This window comes from Podarcis liolepis (genome assembly GCF_965112155.1).
Source record: "Podarcis liolepis genome assembly, chromosome: 8".
Taxonomy (NCBI): Eukaryota; Metazoa; Chordata; class Lepidosauria; order Squamata; family Lacertidae; genus Podarcis; species Podarcis liolepis.
In genome coordinates, this window is record NC_139560.1 from 38,338,734 (window position 1) to 38,357,916 (window position 19,183).

Below are 19,183 nucleotides of genomic sequence, written 5' to 3' on the forward strand. Positions count from 1 at the left end.
TATGATTCTATGAACAAAACCTTTTACTTACATTCCTGGTAAGCCTAAATTGCCTTGACTTTGGTCACCTCTCTCTGAGAGCAGCAAAGTCTTGTCTGGTGCTCTACTTTTTCATAGGCTAATTTCCACCACTATGGAGACACATCCCTTTATGTGGAGGTTTAAAGAGACTGATGTGGGTGTGCCATCTGTATGAGCAAACCAAGCATTGTGAAAAAGAGAGAAGACTTGGGGAGGCTGCTTCTTGGAAGTCGTGGCCATTTGTAATGAAACATAAAATATGGAGTCACACCTACAAGAACATTCATAATGCACAATAACATATTGCATCACACGAAACCAGTTCTTGACTAAGGAATAAAGATAGGAATTGTACTCGCAACACTCTGTTTGCGATTCAGTCATAGACTCATTAAGAACAAATATCCATGGCTTGTAAAACCAAACATAACCAGAAAACATAAAAAGCACATGTATCTTATCTTCACTAGTCACTTCATGAATCACTTGAAGAAGAGTTAAAGCTAATTAAAACTCATTAAAATCACTTTGTTGTTTAGTCCTGTCTTCTAAAAGGCAGATAAAAACCACAGGCTTTCCAGAGAGAGATGTTGCCTTGCAAGCTGCTGAGTCCCTTCCAGGCACTGTTCTGCTTCATCGCCTGACACTCCTGAGAATATGAGGGAGCCCTGTTTGCTTTAGTGTTGAGGAAGGCACTTGAGAGTGTTGAGGATGACACTTGAGAGCCAACCTGTCAAGTGCCTACCTTAATTCCCAATTCTATAGCAAGACTTTGACAGAAGTGGTGAGCATGCCAACTTGAAAATTCCTGAGAGTATTCAGGAATCCACCAGAGACCATAAGTCTCTGGGAACAGACCACCTTAATGGATCCCCCAGCCTTATAGAGTGGCACTGCATCATCACTTTGAATTTCACTATCAAATTATCCATCTCAGACAATGGGCTCAGCACAAACTTCCCTACGAATGGATTTCTGCCTTCCCACTCCCTTGGAGAGACCTGAACTAGGGTATGTTCTGTCTTATGTGTTGGGCCTTTAATTTACTGAGATGGTCTCATGGTTGCCATGGAGACCAGGACCTAGAGGTTTTATAGTCGAGAGCCATGTGTTGCAGCATTTCTGGTCTGTGAACAGATAATGGAGAAGGATAGAGACTGCTCTATAAAAAGAGGAGATAAAGAAGAAAATACAGTTATAAAAGGGGAAATCAGTGAAATTTATAAAATATTTCACTAAGGGACTCGGGTGGCGCTGTGGGTTAAACCACATAGCCTAGGACTTGCTGATCAGAAGGTCGGCGGTTCGAATCCCCGCAACGTGGGTGACCTCCTGTTGCTCGGTCCCTGCTCCTGCCAACCTAGCAGTTCGAAAGCACGTCAAAGTGCAAGTAGATAAATAGGTACTGCTCTGGAGGGAAGGTAAATGGCATTTCTGTGCGCTGCTCTGGTTCTCCAGAAGTGGCTTAGTCATGCTGGCCACATGACCCGGAAGCTGTACGCTGGCTCCCTCGGCCAATAAAGCGAGATGAACGCCGCAACCCCAGAGTCGGTCACGACTGGACCTCATGGTCAGGGGTCCCTTTACCTTTACCTTTATAAAATATTAGTAGAAATGGAGGATAAAGAATGTAAGGCTTGCCCCCCCCACAAGACGACTCCAGCAGTTAATTATTTAAGATTTATTGGTTAAACAAAAGCCCCGGTTGGAGCTCCGCTAATTTCAGTCTTCCTTTTTAGAGAAGGTGCTTTGCCCAAGCTCCCTTCCTGCCTGTTTGGAGCAATCGGGTCACTCAGGGCGAGCAGTCCTCATGGTCCACCATAGCCTGCAGAAGTCCACAACAATACATTTCATTTTTCAATATAATAATTTTTTATTAATTTTTCATTAATAACAATCCAATATAGACCCCATTAATACAACACCAAATCATAACCCAATTTTAAAAGCTAATTGGCAGATTTCAAATTAAACATTTTGGTTGACTTCCCATGTTCTGATTTTAGGAGATTTTTAGGAGATGTTGATTCCTTTTTGCTGCTCCAGTCCAATTTAGCCCAAATAATACAGTTCCTATGTTGATCCTTTTAACAGCCACTGATGTATTCACTTTCATTCGTGTTTAACTGTTCCATATCCTTTAATTTGCAAGAGGAGTTTATATCAGATAACTTTCTGTGTGGAATTTTTTTTTAAAAAAATGTTCAACCTTCCTTTCTTGTTACAATCAATCATTTCCCCCCTGCTCCAAGGACTCAGTTTTACTGCGTAGTGACCTTTCACCATCTTGCTTTTCTCAGAACCGAAAGTGGTCTGGCATCTGGCCATTAATCTGGGCAGACCTTCAGCATTTTCTTTCAATACTTTCCCATCTGATAACAAGCTGATATCTCATCAACACCATAATAAATCAAAGTTATAATCCTCCGTGGGAGGGTATTGCCACAGAACATCCCAATATGTTCCACACAGTTCCATTCTTTTCATTAATCCATAAGCATTATAAAGTTCTTGTTGATTACCTCTTGCAGTCCATTAATAATTGCAATCCATTAGTAACTAATTTTTTGCTTTGGTGAAGAGATGCCACATTATAAAACAGCATGATGGATATATAAAGAGAAAATGAAGGCCTCTCTCCACCACATACCAATCCAATTATGATGAAAATCTTCTCCAGTTCGAGACCTTGGCACTCGATGGCTGATTCATTCAGCAGCAAGTTAACCTGTCCCCTTCTTCCAGAACTTGCCAGTTTCTTAATCCTGAATTCGTATATATCTTAAAAAACAGAAGAATCTCTGTGATGGGTGAACCACATTGGAGAGTTTCCAGTGCACACAGTGCATTCTGTAGCAGCGGGAGGCAGCTGCTGGGTGATCGGCAAGTGAGGGCGTTCCCCCCACAACCTGGGGTGTGTGTGTTTGCAATGATAATTACTCTCAAATTATCCTTAATTGGTCCGCTATGGTGAGAACCATTGTTCACCATGGCGGCAAAAAACGGAAGTCTTCAATCTATTCATAACAATACATTTCAAATAAAATCAAAGGTTACACTACACCTTTATCCTCTGCCAAAATACCACAGAACAATCCCTCCAATTCTCAGTCTCCCATCGCTGCCAATAAATCTCTCCCTCTCTGCTCACTTTCACAATAAGTTTGAGGATTCACTGTCCCAAGGGAGGGAAGTACCGTATTTTTTGCTCTATAGGACACACTTTTCCCCAAAAATGAAGGGGAAATTTGTGTGTGTCCTATGGAGCGAATGCAGGATTTCACTGAAGCCTGGAGAGTGAGAGGGGTCAGTGCGCACCGACCCCTCTCGCTCTCCAGGCTTCAGGCAGCTATCCGCAAGCCTTCGGAGCCTGGCAGGAGTTCCCGCCAGGCTCTGAAGGCTTGTGGATAGCCTGTTCTGGGGGCTGGGGTCAGGGGAAGCCCCCGTCCTCAGCCCTGCAAGCTCCGGAAATGGCGGAGAGGTTGCGCGCAATCTCGCCGCCTCTCCTGGACCTGTTCTGGGGGCTGGGGTCGGGGGAAGCTCGGGCTTCCCCCGCCCCAGCCCCGTGGCTAAAAACGAAGCCGCTCGCAACCTCTCCCTGGAGAGATTGCGCATGGCTAAAGAGGAAGCCAAGACAGCCAGCGGGAATTCCCCCCCTTTATTTCTGCCCCTAAAAACTAGGTGCGCCCTATAGAGCGAAAAATATGGTAACTCATGGCTCTTGATCATAAAACCTATAGGTCCTGGGGCAGCTCAGGAATCATGGCTTCTGTGGCAACCATGAGACTGTCTCAGTAAATATGGCATACCCTGGTTCAGGTTTCTGCAAGGGAGTGGGAAGGCAGAAATCCATCGATAATGGGGTTTGTGCTGAGCCCATTGTCTGAGATAGATCATTCCCTGGTGATATTTGGAGTGATGATGCAGCGCCCCTTTATAAATCCTCATAAAACTTGAGAAGTTCAGATCAGAAGAATCTTTATTTGCCTCAGCCACTAGCCATTGGAATACAATAAAATAAAATGTACTGAAGATAGAGGTAAAAACTTAACTATACAAAATACATTTTGGAGGTTCACATCAGTAATCAAATAATAGATCTTATTCTAATTGCCCCCACTAAAAACATGGCAGATTTTGCTGCCACCTGGTCATCTTGATCCGCTGGAAGAAAGGACACAGTAGCAATGGTTGAGCAACCCAGCATGGACAATAGTAGAGGGGTAATACCCTCACTCCTCAAATCTTTATAAAGAGTGCAACCAGAAGCTCATGAGCCACTGACTCAATAGTGCCATCTCCACATGGACATCACTGTTTTTCCAGTGGAATTTTCTGAAATTGACCCTCAAGTACAGCTGAAGGCAGTTTTATCAAGCTTGCGAAAGTGAAAGCACGTCTGTATTTTGGAATTGTTAAATTGTTAAATTTTGCAAATAGGGTGCCCAAGTGTCAAAATGACTAGGTAGAAAATAATCATACCATGGACAATCTTGCAATACTAAGGGTAGTAGACCAGTGGGGTTTAAATTTAGGCAAAGCCAATAATTAAATGTCCTACACCAAATCTGTAATTCAGCTGAGGGGAGACTAGCGCAATGAAGTGTTTGGAACACAGGATGGAACAGAAAAAAAATGCCTTAAGGAACTTAGGTTGAACAGCTTCTGTAGATCCAAGGTGAGGGTCTGTCCAAATCTGAGCCCATACAATAACTGTGCTAGGGGATTAGCTTTAAACAGTGCTGATGGTATGTGATTGCCACCTTTTGTATGTAAAAAGCCTGTCAGAATTTTGGCGCTTTGAGTTTTGGGGGTAGAATTGTTAAATACTGGGCTTACGTGTACCGTTGTTAGAGGTAAATGACCGCTTTCCATATTATGGCCCAACTCAAACTCCATGACAAGCTTATATGCAAAATATGCAAAACACTGCCTCCATATATGTAAAGTGGGTATATTCCCTGGGCCAATCTCCCTCTATCATTTCATTTAATATTAGCAAGTCCCTCCGCTTTACAAATTGAACTAAACAAAGCCCTGAATTATTAAATCTATGATCTTTAGACAGATGGGAGGTACCTCCGGCTAAGTACTGTATATATCTGGTTTGAGAGTCTGATTGTAATGGGTGTACAAATTTACATCATTGACTTCTGTAGGTGCGCTAAAGTCCCCTTGCAGTAGGAAAGAATGGGGTGTTCTTTCAACATAGTCTCTTTGGCAACAGCAATTTCCCCTCTCTTTCAGTTTGTTTAAAATATGGGGGTCAAAGGAATTTTAAAGGATTTTAGGAGATTAAAAGGTTTTGAAGTTAAATAAGCTTTAAAAATGTGAAGATATAGCCGACAGGAAAAAAGGAGTTGAAACTAATTTACAATGCTAACTTCTATAGTGCAAATTCCTGGGGTTGCCGGAACATGTAAATAAAACAACCTTCCCTTCGATAAGAGGAATTTTAAGAAGAGCAAAAGGGGGTGGGGGGAGAGAAGCCAGCAAAGCAAACCTCCGTCATGTAATTGAAAGGGAATATGCGGAGCTCTGATAAACACGTCTTGCCAATATATTGTTGTGTAGTCTAAACTACTGAACCTCTTGGGCTTGCTGATCTGAAGGTCAGTGGTTCGAATCCACACAACGGGGTGAGCTGCCATTGCTCTGTCCCAGCTTCTACCAACATAGCAGTTCGAAAACACACCAGTGCAAGTAGATAAATAGTACCACTGTGGCAGGAAGGTAAGCAGCACTTCCATGCACTCTGGCACTCATCACGGTGTCCCGTTGCACCAGATGCGGTTGTAGCGTTCCCAAAGCAAAGGAAAGATTGGACTCTGATTAATAGAATACACATAAGACTTGACCAGCAAGACTCTGGGAGGGGTGTGTATAATAATTCCTGTCCACTCCTCGGCCCAGGTCGTCTTATTCACAAAAGAACTTTTTACACAGTGTTCAAAAGAACCAATCAGATTTCCTCTGAGCCTTTCAAAAAACCCCACATGGGACAAAGTCAGATCAGAAGAAATCCTGTTAACTACAAAGACTACTCTGAGAGTGTTATAAAACAGGACTACTATTTCTGAGAGTAAATAAAACAGGACTAGAGGAATGCTTTTAGGAAACTCCGGAGGTCATGAACAGCAATAAACAGGAGAGGAAGGATGTGCAGTATTTACCATCTCCTGGAAGGATGGCAATATTTGCCATCTTGTGAACCCTCTTCCTGGCCCTTAAGATCTAAAGATTAAACTACAAAAAGTAACCTCTTCTTTATGTACTGAGGATGCCTGGTGCAGCAACTGGCCTGTGTTTTAGAATGCTTATACGTGCCTGTCAGGTGTAGAGAAAGCAGAGATGCAGAGGCTTGTGGGATTCGATCAGAAATTATTGTCAATGAATTAAACCGAGTCAATGCAATGCTTTCATCACGGACCACAATGGCTTGCTCCATATTTCATAATTCCTCATAGCAATCCCACCTGACCCCCACACTCTGGATATTTGCACCCCTACAGCGGTTTAGTCATGCTGGCCACATGACCGGGAAAGCTGTTTGTGGACAAACGCCAGCTCCCTTGGCCTGAAAAGTGAGATGAGCGCTGCAACCCCAGCCTTTGACTGGACTTAACCATCCAGAGGTCCTTTACCTTTTGTGCAATATGAATGCTTTTGTAGGTCTGTGTCCATACTTTCTGCTAGATTACTGATGGCCACAACTTCGAGCAGCGGGCTCTCTAGGCCTTCTCTCTTTTTCACATTGCTTGGTTTCTTCATACAGATGGTACACCTGTCAGAGTCTCTTTCAACCACAGAAGAAAGGGACGTGTCTCCATAGAGGTGGAAAGTCTCTCAAATGCTGGGAAACTGGATTCCTTTTCCTTATTTGGAATTATTATTTATTTATTTAATTTCTATACCTCTTTATATTTTAAGAAAAATCTCAAAGTGGTTTAAAGCACATTAAAACATCAATAAAACAATCTGAAGAAAGTCAAATGTAGAGTATACAGTCAAAGCAACATAATTAACTAAGATAATAAAAAACCTAAATTATCCCAAAGATTTCAAAAGAAAAAATTACAAAGGAGGTCAATTACAGAATACACACTCCACAAACAAAGGTAACAAAAAAACCCCACCACTTAAACATTTTTTTTTAAACCACTGCTAAGTGAAGTCAAATATAAAATGCACATTTAAAACAGCATAACTAACAAGAGAATAAAACATTATCATAAACATGACACAGCTGCTTGGCAGGCACAAAAAGATGGGGCAAAATAATCCAATGGTTAGGGTTTGATGTCAGGCAATATCCCTCTGGTGTCACCAGGCACCTGGTGAAACCATACTGGACCCTGCATTCGCTCCATAGGATGCACACAAATTTCCCCTTCATTTCTGGAGGGGGAAAAGTGCGTCCTATAGAGCGAAAAATACGGTAGTTTCATGGATTGTGGCAAGAGAATGGGGTTGGGTTTAAACGTGTAGTGAGTACGCAGCCAATGTAATGAGTATATCATCGTGCTGTGAGACTTTGATGGTGCCATTTTCCAGAGCATGGTAAACCACCAGGTAACTCTGAAACATAAACTGTGGACACAAACCATGGAATCTGCCAGCGCAGGATGTGGTGATGGCTGCTAATTTGGATGGACACCGCGAGAAACCGGATGATGGAATACAGAGAGCTTTGGCTTGATCAACAGGATCCATCTTATGTTCTCATTGCTTCCCAGAGTGTGATGTTGCTTTAGATGTTGAAGCATAAATCAGAAATACATTACTAAAACCAAGTTTGAGTCATAAGGATGAAACCCTGTGGCTATTTAGGACATGGTCAAGGGTGCATCTGTCTGGGAAACTCATTTCTCACTTTGTATAAAGTGATTCAGAGAATGGCCTGAAGATATGAGAATTATAACTCATATAAATGCTTAAAGGAGATTGAAAGAGTGTCACAGTTTTAGCTTACTCAAAGACTAGGCAAAAATGTTTTCACCTGCACCCAAAAGTAAGCAAGGAAAGAATATTCCAGCAGAGGAGAAATACCATTTGTTCTGGAATCACAACAGAGAAAGTCTTGATCTGTGTGGATGACAACCTAGCATCCAGAACGCTGCAACATATAGCACCCATTAGCAGGCTTTCTCCCAATAGGATGTCTGTGGAGGAAGGCATGAGGCGCATCTGCTCTCAAAAAGGAGTGATTCGGCTTCAAGCGGGTTGGCATAGATGACCCTTGTGGTTCACTCCAACTCTATTATTCTATGATTCCTATGAGGCACCCCAAAACAAATCTATATGAATGTTTACTACATTGGGAACAATTCCACATTTAAAAATGTGATTATATACACACACACACCCACCCTCAGATGAACAGCAACACATGACACATTACACCGTGCCATTTACTAACAGAAATAAAGACAATATGGAAAAGCCATGTGTGAAAAACTAAGTACATCTTATTATTAAATAGCTTTTAATAATAAGAACCACATTTAGCAACAATAAGAAGCTATCATTTTCTGTAGGACTTTATCAGTCTCACATCACTTCAGTTCACTGAAGTTTGCTGGTGTTGTGTACAGTGGTGCCCCTCAAGACGAATGCCTCGCAAGATGAAAAACTTGCTAGATGAAAGGGTTTTGCGGTTTTTGAGCTGCTTCGCAAGACGAATTTCCCTATGGGCTTGCTTCGCAAGACGAAAACGTCTTGCAAGGTTGTTTCCTTTTTCTTAACACCGTTAATACAGTTGTGACTTGACTTTGAGGAGCAACTCATAGAACATGGTGTGGTAGCCTTTTTTGAGGTTTTTGGTGATTTTTGAAGCTTTTCCAAAACTTTTCCGACACCGTGCTTCGCAAGACGAAAAATTCGCTAGACGAAAAAACTCACGGAACGAATTAATTTCGTCTTGTGAGGCACCACTGTACTGAAGTTCTCACCCTGGGCCAGCAGGGAGATACTGTAGATAGTTATGCAAATGAAGGATCGAAAGTGACGTTCAGTGATTGGATAGTTTGTATGCAAATGAAGGATTGAAAGTGACGTTCAGTGATTGGATAGTTTTAGAAAGTTGCAACAGTTACGTTGTTCTGGAGCTCTATATAAGCAGGCTGACTGAGCTCCTCAGTTCAGTTCTGTTCCAGCTTACAAATAAAGAGCTGCTTTGGAAGAATCGCCGTGTTGTCTGATATGTCCCACAAAGGTGGGATCAATGGACATCAGAGCACAGCCAGATGCGGCCATCCTCTGAATTGAGCTGAATCACTGAGCTGAATCACTGAGCGAAATCCCTGAGCGAAATCACTGAACAGAACCAATTCAGAGCTGACTGTTCTGGCTAGAGCACTGTGTTCCATCCATCGCCCTTCACGCTGGCATCTGAATCATGGCTTCACTTGTGCCTCTACCGCCGTTTGCGCCAGCCTCTGAATCAAGGGACTCCTACTTCGCTCGATTCGACTGCTACCTCCAAGCCAACGAGCTGACAGCAGTATCAAAGGAACGGAAGCGGGGACTATTCCTCAGCCTCTGTGGGCCTGAGGTGTTTGAGCTGGCCTGAGCTTTGGTTGTGCCTGAAGGAGTCCAGGCAACACCATGGGACACGATCCAAGAGAAGCTCATCAACCACTACGCGCCAAAGCCATCCAAGATTGCTGCCCGCCATGCGTTCTACCACCGGAACCAGGCAGAGAGGGAATCAATCAACAACTACACCACCGCCCTCCAACAGGCTGCAATGCACTGCGAGTTCCAAGACTTAGACGATGCCCTGATGGATCGAATCGTCTGCGAGGTCCAGGACATCCATCTGCAACGGCGTCTCCTCACCAAGCCAGACCTCACGCTGCAGAAAGCCATTGAGGAGGCTGTGGCCTCGGAAGCTGCTGAACCGCAGCCCGTGTCTTGCTAGGAAGCCATTTCCAGTGCATCACGAAGAGGCCAGCAGTGATGAGGCATCCTCCAGTGAAGACGATGACGTGCACCAGACAAAGCAGGAGTGCAGGAAGTTCCAACAGAAGTCCAAAGGCCAACCAGAATGTGCTGGCTGCGGAGGCAACCATTCCCGTGCCAAGTGTCGATTCAGAGACGCCATCTGTCGGACGTGTTCCAGAAGGGGCCACATCGCTAAGGTCTGCTGATCAGCTCCGTCTGACACCCCCCTTCACCGACTCGCAAGTCCAAGCCTTCACTCCAGTCTGCCAAGGAAAGCTGTTTCGCTCTCACCAACTGCTGCTGCCCATCTGGAATCACGATTGGCCAAACCGACTCGCCTATGCGACACAAGCTGAACGTCACGGTGCTCATTGACGGAGCTCCATGTGACATGGAGATCAACACCGGGTCTGCCCTGTCCATCGTGTCTTGGAGCACCATCAAAAGACTGGTAACCAGAGTGTCCAAAAGGCAACTTGACTCTCACTGCGTACACCTGAGAGACTACCAGGGAAACGACATTCCCGTGTTGGCCGGTTCCGGATCGCCTCCAAGGATTTTTCGGGCCTGGTCAAAGACTTTGCTGAGGTTTTTGACGGCACTTTGGGGCAATATACAGGTACGCCCATCTCCTTTAGCCTTGATCCACAAGTCGCCCCCATCAAGCTAAAGCCACGCTGGGTTCCCTTTGCTCTCAAGGCTAAGGTGGACGAACAACTGGACAAGGTGATCGCCCAAGGAGTTTTGGAGCCAGTTGACCGTGTCAAGTGGGAAACCTCCATCGTTACACCTGTCAAGCCAGATGGGTCGGTGAGAATCTGCGCTGACTACAAGTGCACGATCAACAAGGCACTTCAGCAGCACGCTTACCCGGTTCCTGTTGTTCAACACCTGCTGCATTCCTTGGGTGAGGGTAAGGTCTTTGCTAAGCTGGACCTTGCCCAAGCCTATCAACAACTGTCACAGTTGCCACAGACAATTGTCACCCACCGAGGGGCATTCCGTTGCTGCCGTTTGCAGTTCGGGGTGAGTGTGGCTCCTGGCATCTTCCAAAGTCAGCAGGGGGATACTGTAGATAGTTATGCAAATGAAGGATTGAAAGTGACGTTCAGTGATTGGATAGTTTTAGAAAGTTGCAACAGTTACGTTGTTCTGGAGCTCTATATAAGCAGACTGACTGAGCTCCTCAATTCAGTTCTGTTCCAGCTTACAAATAAAGAGCTGCTTTGGAAGAATCGCTGTGTCGTCTGATATGTTCGCCACCAACTTAACAGCTGGCATCTGTTTATGCACATCTGTCTCAAGGTCTTGTGCAGCATTTCAATTGGGCTGAGGTCTGGACTTTGATTAGGTCATTGATTCTGTACTTTTCCAGCCATTCTGTGATAGATTTCCTGGTATGCTTGGGATCCTTGTCCTGTTAACAGCATGACCCAATTTTGGCCAAGCTATAGCTGTCAGCAAATTGCCTCACATTTGACTCTAGAATACTTTGGTATACAGTATATAAAAGGGATTGAAGCAATATATTCAAAACAAAAAGCTAAAATTATAATAAATGGCAATTTATCACAGGAGTGTGAAATCAGTAAAGGGGTCAGACAAGGTTGCCCACTATCCCCCTTTATTTTCATACTAACATTGGAAGTTTTATGTAAACGAATTAGGGAGGAAAAAGAAATAAAAGGGATTATGCTGGGAAGTAGAAGTTACAAAATGAGGGCATTTGCTGACGATCTAATTATAACTACGGAGCAACCAAAACAGAGTTTAACAAAGGCATTGGAAATAATATATGCCTACAGTAAAGTTGCGGGGTTTAAACTGAATTTAAACAAGACAAAACTATTAGTTAAAAATTTGTCGCCGGATGAAAAAGCAGAATTAGAAAAAATAATACATATTAAAATCTACCCCAAAATCAAGTATTTAGGATTATGGATAACACCAAAGAATATTAACTTGTATGAAGATAATTATATTAATTGTTGGAAAGATATCAAAAGACAGTTGGAGACATGGACAAGCCTAAACTTATCATTCCTGGGGCGTATTTCGGTAATTAAAATGATAGTCTTACCGAAGCTACTCTTTTTATTCCAAACGATTCCAATTATAGGAAAGACCAGCAGTATTGACAAGTGGCAAAAAGAAATCTCTAAACTTTTGTGGAAGGGTAAAAGACCAAGAATAAAGCATAAGATATTAATAGATACTGTAGAAAGAGGTGGCTTCGGGTTACCACATTTGAAGCTATATTACGTAGCCTCATGTCTTCTCTGGTTGAAAGATTGGTGTTTATTTAAAAATTGGGATACTTTAGATCTAGAAGGTCATGACACACGTTTTGGATGGCATGGCTATCTTAATTATGGGGAAATAAAGGCGCATCGGAGTTTTTCAAATCATATAATAAGAAATGCTATATATAAGGTGTGGGAAAAATACAAAAGATATTTGGAACTGAAAACCCCAAGATAGAACTCTCCATTAGAAGCAATCACTGTAAAAAAACCCCCAACAACATCAAAGAGAACTGGATAACGTATAACACAATATTAAGGGAGGCTGAGGGTCAACTAATATTGATAAGTTATGAGAAAATATAAGATCACTTTTCTAGTTGGCTATATTACTTCAAGGTGAATGAAATGTTCAGACAGGATAAGCAGATAGGTTTTGAAAAGGAGCCTTCAAGATTTGAAAGAGAATTTTTGAATAGTAAAACTAAAATAATTGCAAAAATGTATAGACTTCTTTTAGACTATGAAGCAATGGATGAGGAGGTTAAGGCTTCAATGAAAAAGTGGGCCCAAGATGTGGGCCGTCCAATTATGCTAAAAGATTAGGAAAACTTATGGAAGGTAAATTTGAAATTTACAGCCAGCTATTATATAAGAGAGAATATGATGAAAATGGCTCATAGGTGGTACCTCACTCCTTCCAGATTATCAAGAATGTATAATAATTTGGCGAATGCTTGTTGGAGATGTGGAGGAAATAACGGTGACATGATCCACATGTGGTGGACGTGCGGAAAGATTAAGATTTTTTTGGGGGAAAATATATGATGAATTAAAAAAGATGATGGGGATAACTTTTACCCAAAAACCGGAGGCATTTCTATTAAGTATTTTAGATAAAGTGATCCCAAAAAATCTAAGAGAAGTATTTTTGTAAGCAACCGCAGCGGCTCGTATACTTGTAGCCAAGGGATGGAAAGATTACGAGGCTCCAAAAATAACAGATTGGCAAATCAAATTACAGGAATTGGTGGTGACGGCTCAACTGACTAGTAAACTCAGAGGAAACTCAAAGCAAAAATTAGCAAAAAAAAAAAATGGGATGTTTATAAAAAATATGTTCAAAAATACAATAATAGTATTGACTCCATGCTAGCATTCGAGTGATAAAGGAAATAAAAGGAAGTGGACTACAATTAAGGATTTATTATGTTTTCAGAATGTATTGGAAAAATTATATAGAAAGGTTTGTTGTTTTGTGTACATTCAAATGTAAGATAAAACATATGCAAAGGGACTTGACAGGAAGTCAAAGTTGAAGAAAAGATTTTGGAAGATAAAAAGGGAAAAAATATTTACTTTCATTATTATCATTTTCTGTGTGGGTGTGGGTGTCTGCACATATGTGTTGTTGTTGTATGCAATGTTTGGGAGGAAATAAGATGGTAAATAACAAATAACAAACTAAATATCAATGTATGTAATTTTTATTTCTTAATTATATTTTGTGGTAGTATGGCTGTATTGTTTTTTGAAACATAAAATCATTCAATAAAAATTATTTTAAAAAAAGAAAAAGAAAAAAATGATTAAATGATTTTTTTAAAAAAGAGTACTTTGGAAGCAATCCCACTTAATGGGATCTTGAAGGGCTTCAGTGTTTATTTTGTGCCTTGGTTTCCTTCCTGGAAGCCTGCGTTGAGGTATAATTTTGATAGCCATTGCGGACCGTATTAATCAGTGATCTGTCCAGCAGTCGTCGGCACTCCTCATAGCTCTGGTAAGGAGTACATCATGGCAGTCTTCAGCTTGGACAATTGCATTGTCTAAGAGGTGCCAGTGGTTCGACTGAGGGTGCCTTCATGATTTAATTTACAGTCGTATCTTAGAAGTTGAATGGAATCTGTTCTGGATGTCCGTTCAACTTCCCAAAATGTTTGAAAACCAAATTGTGGCTTCTGATTGGCTGCAAGAAGCTAGTGCTGCCAATCAGAAGCCATGGAAGCCCCGTCAAACGTTTGGGTTCCAAAAGAACGTTCACAAACCTTAACAATCACTTTCGGGTTTGCGTCATTGTTGGAGCCAAAATGTCCGTGTTCCAGGGCATTCGGAATCCAAGGTACGACTGTGTATATATATATATGTATATATATATATATTTGTCGAAAGTGTGTGTTGGTAATAACAAGGTTGTGCACTACACATATGGTCAAAAGATAGATACTGTTCTGGTTGCTGTTGCCAATTCCTTCTTTCCCAATAGTCCCAGGCCACAGATCGAAATCTTGCCCAAGTCTTGCATTAAAATCATCCAGGAGGATAATATTATCCTCCTTAAAGGGTAAAGAGGACCCCTGACCATTAGGACCAGTCGTGACCGACTCTGGGGTTGCAGCGCTCATCTTGCTTTATTGGCCGAGGGAGCCGGCGTACAACTTCCGGGTCATGTGGCCAGCATGACTAAGCCGCTTCTGGCGAACCATCGCAGCGCACGGAAAGGCCGTTTACCTTCCCGCCGAAAGTGATACTTGCACTTTGATGTGCTTTCGAACTGCTAGGTTGGCACAAGAAGAGAACAAGCAACGGGAGCTCACCCCGTCGCAGGGATTCGAACCGCCGACCTTCTGATCAGCAAGTCCTAGGCTCTGTGGTTTAACCCACAGCACCACCCACGTCCCATTATCCTCCTTAGGTGTCTCTGATAGGATGATATCCAGCAGATAGTAAAATTTATCTTTAATGTCTTCATCAACATCCCGTGTTGGCGCATAAGCACTTAGAATAGTAGCCTGTTGGTTTTTGGTGAGTTTTATTCAAAGAGTTGAAAGTCGTTCATTAATGCCGGTAGGGACTTTTGACAAGAGCTTCACAAGATCGTTTTTGATAGCAAAGCCTACTCCATGTATTCCATGTTCTTGTTCAGCAAGTGAGTGTTTTAGTATCGTCATTATGCTGTCCAAGTCCTGAGACTCAATGAGCATACACAAGAGCTTCTGCAGAAAGATTTGTGTTGTGATTCGAGGACCCGATCCCCGCTTAGGTAATGAAGACACGTGGACACAGTATATTAGGTTAAGAAAAGGCCACAACTTTATTGATTACAGCATGTCAGAAGGTATTGGCTTAGGCATTGGACCACAGCAAATTTGACTCCACCCACTCGGAGAGGGGTGAGTCTGATGAGGGGTTAACCACCAGTAGGGGGAGCCTGTTGATGCAAATACAACTATAAGCTCTCCCCTGATGTCACCGAGGGTCATGCCATGGTCCCCCGCCACACAGGGCATCGGACAGGATCCACAACCGCCGGATTCCTTTAACGGAATACTCATAAGCGAAGGGGTAGGCAATGGCCACAGCTTGCCCTTCCATACACCAACAACACATTCCAATGCCTAACTGCCACCCGGGCCCAAGAGGCTCGCCGGATTGGTGAGGAGGCTGGGAGAACAGTGCTGTCGGCAGTGCTGGAGTGACTCGCAGCCACCTGAGATCTCACTCTAACTAAAGCAAAACAACAGCCAGGAACCCTCCAGATGCCCCACAAAAATTACTAAGGCGAAATAAGAGTACAAATGCAGGTAAAATCACTGGACCCCTTCCTCCAAACCTCACAACTCCAGAATAGGAACAGGAGCTTCCGACTTTGTAACTCTTCCACGTGCTTGGCTGAAACAAGATCATGATGAGCAGGAACACTTGACTCATGGAAAATCTGAAGCTCAATGGTGGGGAGAGCTGGCGCGGCCGCATTTGAGCGGCTAAACCATGCCCCTGCGGTGGCCCCTGACTGGGTGCCCAACTGGGAAGCGTGGCGCACCAGCGATGATGAGAGTACAGGGGGCAGAATGCCCCCTGCGTGACACGGGAATCGTCTCCCGCTTGGAATCCCTCCCTTCTGGAAGGAGGAGAGGCTTTACAGGGCTCAGATCTTGGAACAGCCTTTTATAAACATAAAAGAAGTGTCACTGTTTTGATACAGAAGATTTGTAGACATTACTCTTTCAGATATAGCATTATTTCGAGGTTCAATTAAACACTCACCTTCCCATTACACTCTTTGATTCTGGTGCTACCAGTGTAAGACTCCAAAAGGGGGATTCTGGGAGTTTTGCAGGATAGGACAAGAAGGCACTTAGGCCCTTCAGCATGTACACCAAGGGCTGAGCTAATGAGCTAATGACACTTCACAATAATTAATATACAATCCAGCACAATTCTGTGTATCTTAGCTTTAATTACATAATAATTAAAGTTTTCTATTACAGATGCATGATCATAAACATTACAACTGCTTTATATGGACTAGTCAGCTTTGTAATGCTTATCAAATCGTTCTGAAAGAGCTCTTAATATATTTCCTGGCCTTTTTTGGTGTTTATCCCGAAGATTTTCAATTGCAGTCTTTGTCTGTTGAAAGAAAAACAAAGGAATATTGTATTATATCAATATATTGCAAAATGGATATTCACAGTTATTCATATCTGTGAGGAAATGCTAAAGGGATGAGAACCATTAGAATAAAGAATCCCATTTTCCCCCAGTTACAGGTTTTTTTTTTTTTACCAAGAGCACTGTATGAGAATGGCAGAGATACAACCACACATAAGTGCCTTGGGCTGCTTGGTACGAATTAGTTTTCCTGCATGGTTGTTCCCTCCAGCTATGTGAGGAAAACGGCAGAAATGCTACTGAGTTATATTTCACTATGCTCAGTGCTATTTTTCCCGAAAAAGAGGTGCCTGAACTCACTATGAACACGTCCCTCGTTCTCTTAGAATGGCAATGGCTGACAGGGCTAGTGAGAAAAAACAGTCACCTCCTGGTTCCTTGCCTGAAAACAGCACAGCAAGGCACGGGTGAAAATAGTAGAGTAGAATGGAGTCAAATTCACGTGCAGAGTTGCAATAAATCAAACAAACATCAGAAGTTCTTCAGTGATAGTTTTATTGAGGATTAGGAGAGTACAGTGCTTACTGGGTCCCCCACTGGGGAGGGGGCTTGGACGAACCCTCTGGGGCAGATTCTGGGGCATATGGTGGGCAGAAGAAGTCCTATTGCATGAGCAGTTTTTTGTGCAGCACTACATAAAATGCATAGGTTTTTCATGGTCTCAACAAGTTCCGGAGAGGGAAAGCTGACTGGTGAACATAATGCACAAAAGTCAATATAATGAACCTGATCTCTGGTCGTTTAGAATGAGCAAGTCAGTAGGCAGAAAACATTTTATAGAACTGAAAAAGAGAAACCAATGGGGGGGGGAATCCTGCTTTTTTACTTCCAGGTGTAGAGTTAACTTACTTTTTCAGCCAGCTCTGCAGCTGTTATATTTGGATCATATGGGATGGGTTCTCCAATATATGTCCTCAGTTTCACTGGAAATCCTCCATATACGGGAAGGTAGAAAAGTCGTGTTTTCTCATATAACCATCTTGTCAGCCCTATGTATGAAAGGGAAAAGAGTCTGTAAGAAAGCGGTCCCATATCAAATTTGAAATTAGTTGGCATTCTGAGTTTTTAGCAATTCCAGTCAATCCATCCCAGAGAGGAAGAGTTAAATAGTATGAGTCCTTTGGAAAAGAAAAAGCAGCGTATTCTGCCAGCTCTTCTCTGCTCTTTAAAAATCAAGGTCATAAGTTGTAAAATAGACTGCAGAATATGGTTTTTCCCCTGCTCAGTTCCCCTCCATGGTTGGGGTTCCTACCACTTTTATAGATTGTAGCTATCTTTTAAATCTAAGAAAAAACTAATCAAGGACATGTTCACTCAGTCCTGAGACAGGCAGCAAAACTTTTGCAGATCAGTGTACATTGAATAAACTCTACTAGAAAGTAGTAAAAAGATATTCTGTTTCTAAAAAATGTATATTATTATAAAATGCTTATTGCCTGAAAGCAGATTTCTTGATCAACCAAAGTACTCACTTGACTTTCCAATGTTCCTGTATGCTTCACAAATGTTTTGTGTAAATATAGGGATGATGGGCTAAAAGAATAAAATCAAAAATCAAAATCAAAAGGTAGCTGAGAACTGGAGAATTACTTCATCCCACCCGCTCCACCTTTATTTTGGTTAAGGACTAGGAATAATGCTCCGCATCTGGTATTGCAATGACAAGCCTGATGTAATTGACTTCAAATTGCACATGCTGTCCCCCAGATTTTCAAGAATTGAAGAGGAAAAAAGCTATTTTTCTTTTTAAATGTAATTGATTTTAATAGCTTTAAAACAAACAAACAAAAAAAGCAGTGGTGGGAAAAACAGATATCATTTGACCCCCCAAACAGGGGATTTGCCATCCTCAACTACTTAGGATGCTCGATCAAGGATATCAACACATTACGTCTTATCTAGGATAATCGTGAAGGCAATGCAAATTGCACAAAGATCACTCACCACTTTTGCCTCCAAAGCTATCCGAGCGAAACCTGTGCGGTTACCCCACATTATGTTGTAGTCAGTACTGAAGTTTCCTTCTCTACCTCCGCCAGGGGAAATGCCCAGTGAATGGCCTTTCTTCAAAATTTCCACAGATTCAGCTTTATTGAAATCTTTCAACCCGGCCGCATCTAAAGCCGTCTTCCACCCTGACAAAATAAGACCCAAATAGAAGAAGAGTGTGGATACAATACAAGTGTCATTGTTCCAAAGATATCGCACTACTATGGATCACAAGCATAGCTCTCTGCCAATCCATTTCAATTAGGATTTCATGGAGGGGGACTTTCTGCTAATTCCTCTTTTGCTCAGATGTTCTAACAGTAGGCTTTTTTTGGAAAGCACATTGAGTGGGGTTGAGTGCTGAGGTGGCCACCTTTTTGGAAATGGGTTCCTCAAGTCAAGTTTGTAGTACATTCAAGTTTGCATTATGATAAAAATACAGTCCATAGTGCTTGCTGCACCACCCAAAACTTCAATCCCTTTAGGCTGCAGAACTTTTGGATATAGTATATACACACACAGAGATACACACA

The 19,183-nt window shown here is 42.4% G+C and overlaps 1 protein-coding gene and 1 long non-coding RNA gene across 2 annotated transcripts in view; one reads left to right on the plus strand and one right to left on the minus strand.

The window, feature by feature from the left end:
* The window catches only part of LOC310713628, a 28,347-nt gene extending 27,251 nt beyond the window's left edge, over positions 1-1,096 (plus strand). The window contains exon 3 of the long non-coding RNA XR_014529361.1: positions 577-1,096. This is a non-coding gene — a long non-coding RNA (uncharacterized lncRNA). The remainder of the gene's footprint in view (positions 1-576) is intronic.
* Positions 1,097-16,141: 15,045 nt separating this feature from the next.
* Positions 16,142-19,151, minus strand: LOC310713621 (DGAT1/2-independent enzyme synthesizing storage lipids-like). Its single transcript, XM_083518085.1, has 4 exons — positions 18,606-19,151; positions 18,134-18,194; positions 17,511-17,650; positions 16,142-16,619 (listed from the first exon to the last, which is right to left on the minus strand). The coding sequence occupies exons 1-4, from the start codon at positions 18,654-18,656 to the stop codon at positions 16,515-16,517; spliced, it is 357 nt and encodes a 118-aa protein (XP_083374211.1). The 5' UTR covers positions 18,657-19,151; the 3' UTR covers positions 16,142-16,514.
* Positions 19,152-19,183: the final 32 nt, after the last annotated feature.

Coding starts and splice junctions, on each gene's coding strand:
- LOC310713621 (XM_083518085.1), bottom strand. CDS start 18,656: ATGTGGGGTAACCGCACAGGTTTCGCTCGGATAGCTTTGGAGGCAAAA. Junction 18,195..18,605: donor TAGCTTTGGAGGCAAAAGTG/GTGAGTGATCTT, acceptor TTATTCTTTTAG/CCCATCATCCCTATATTTAC. Junction 16,620..17,510: donor CTGCAGAGCTGGCTGAAAAA/GTAAGTTAACTC, acceptor TTCTTTCAACAG/ACAAAGACTGCAATTGAAAA.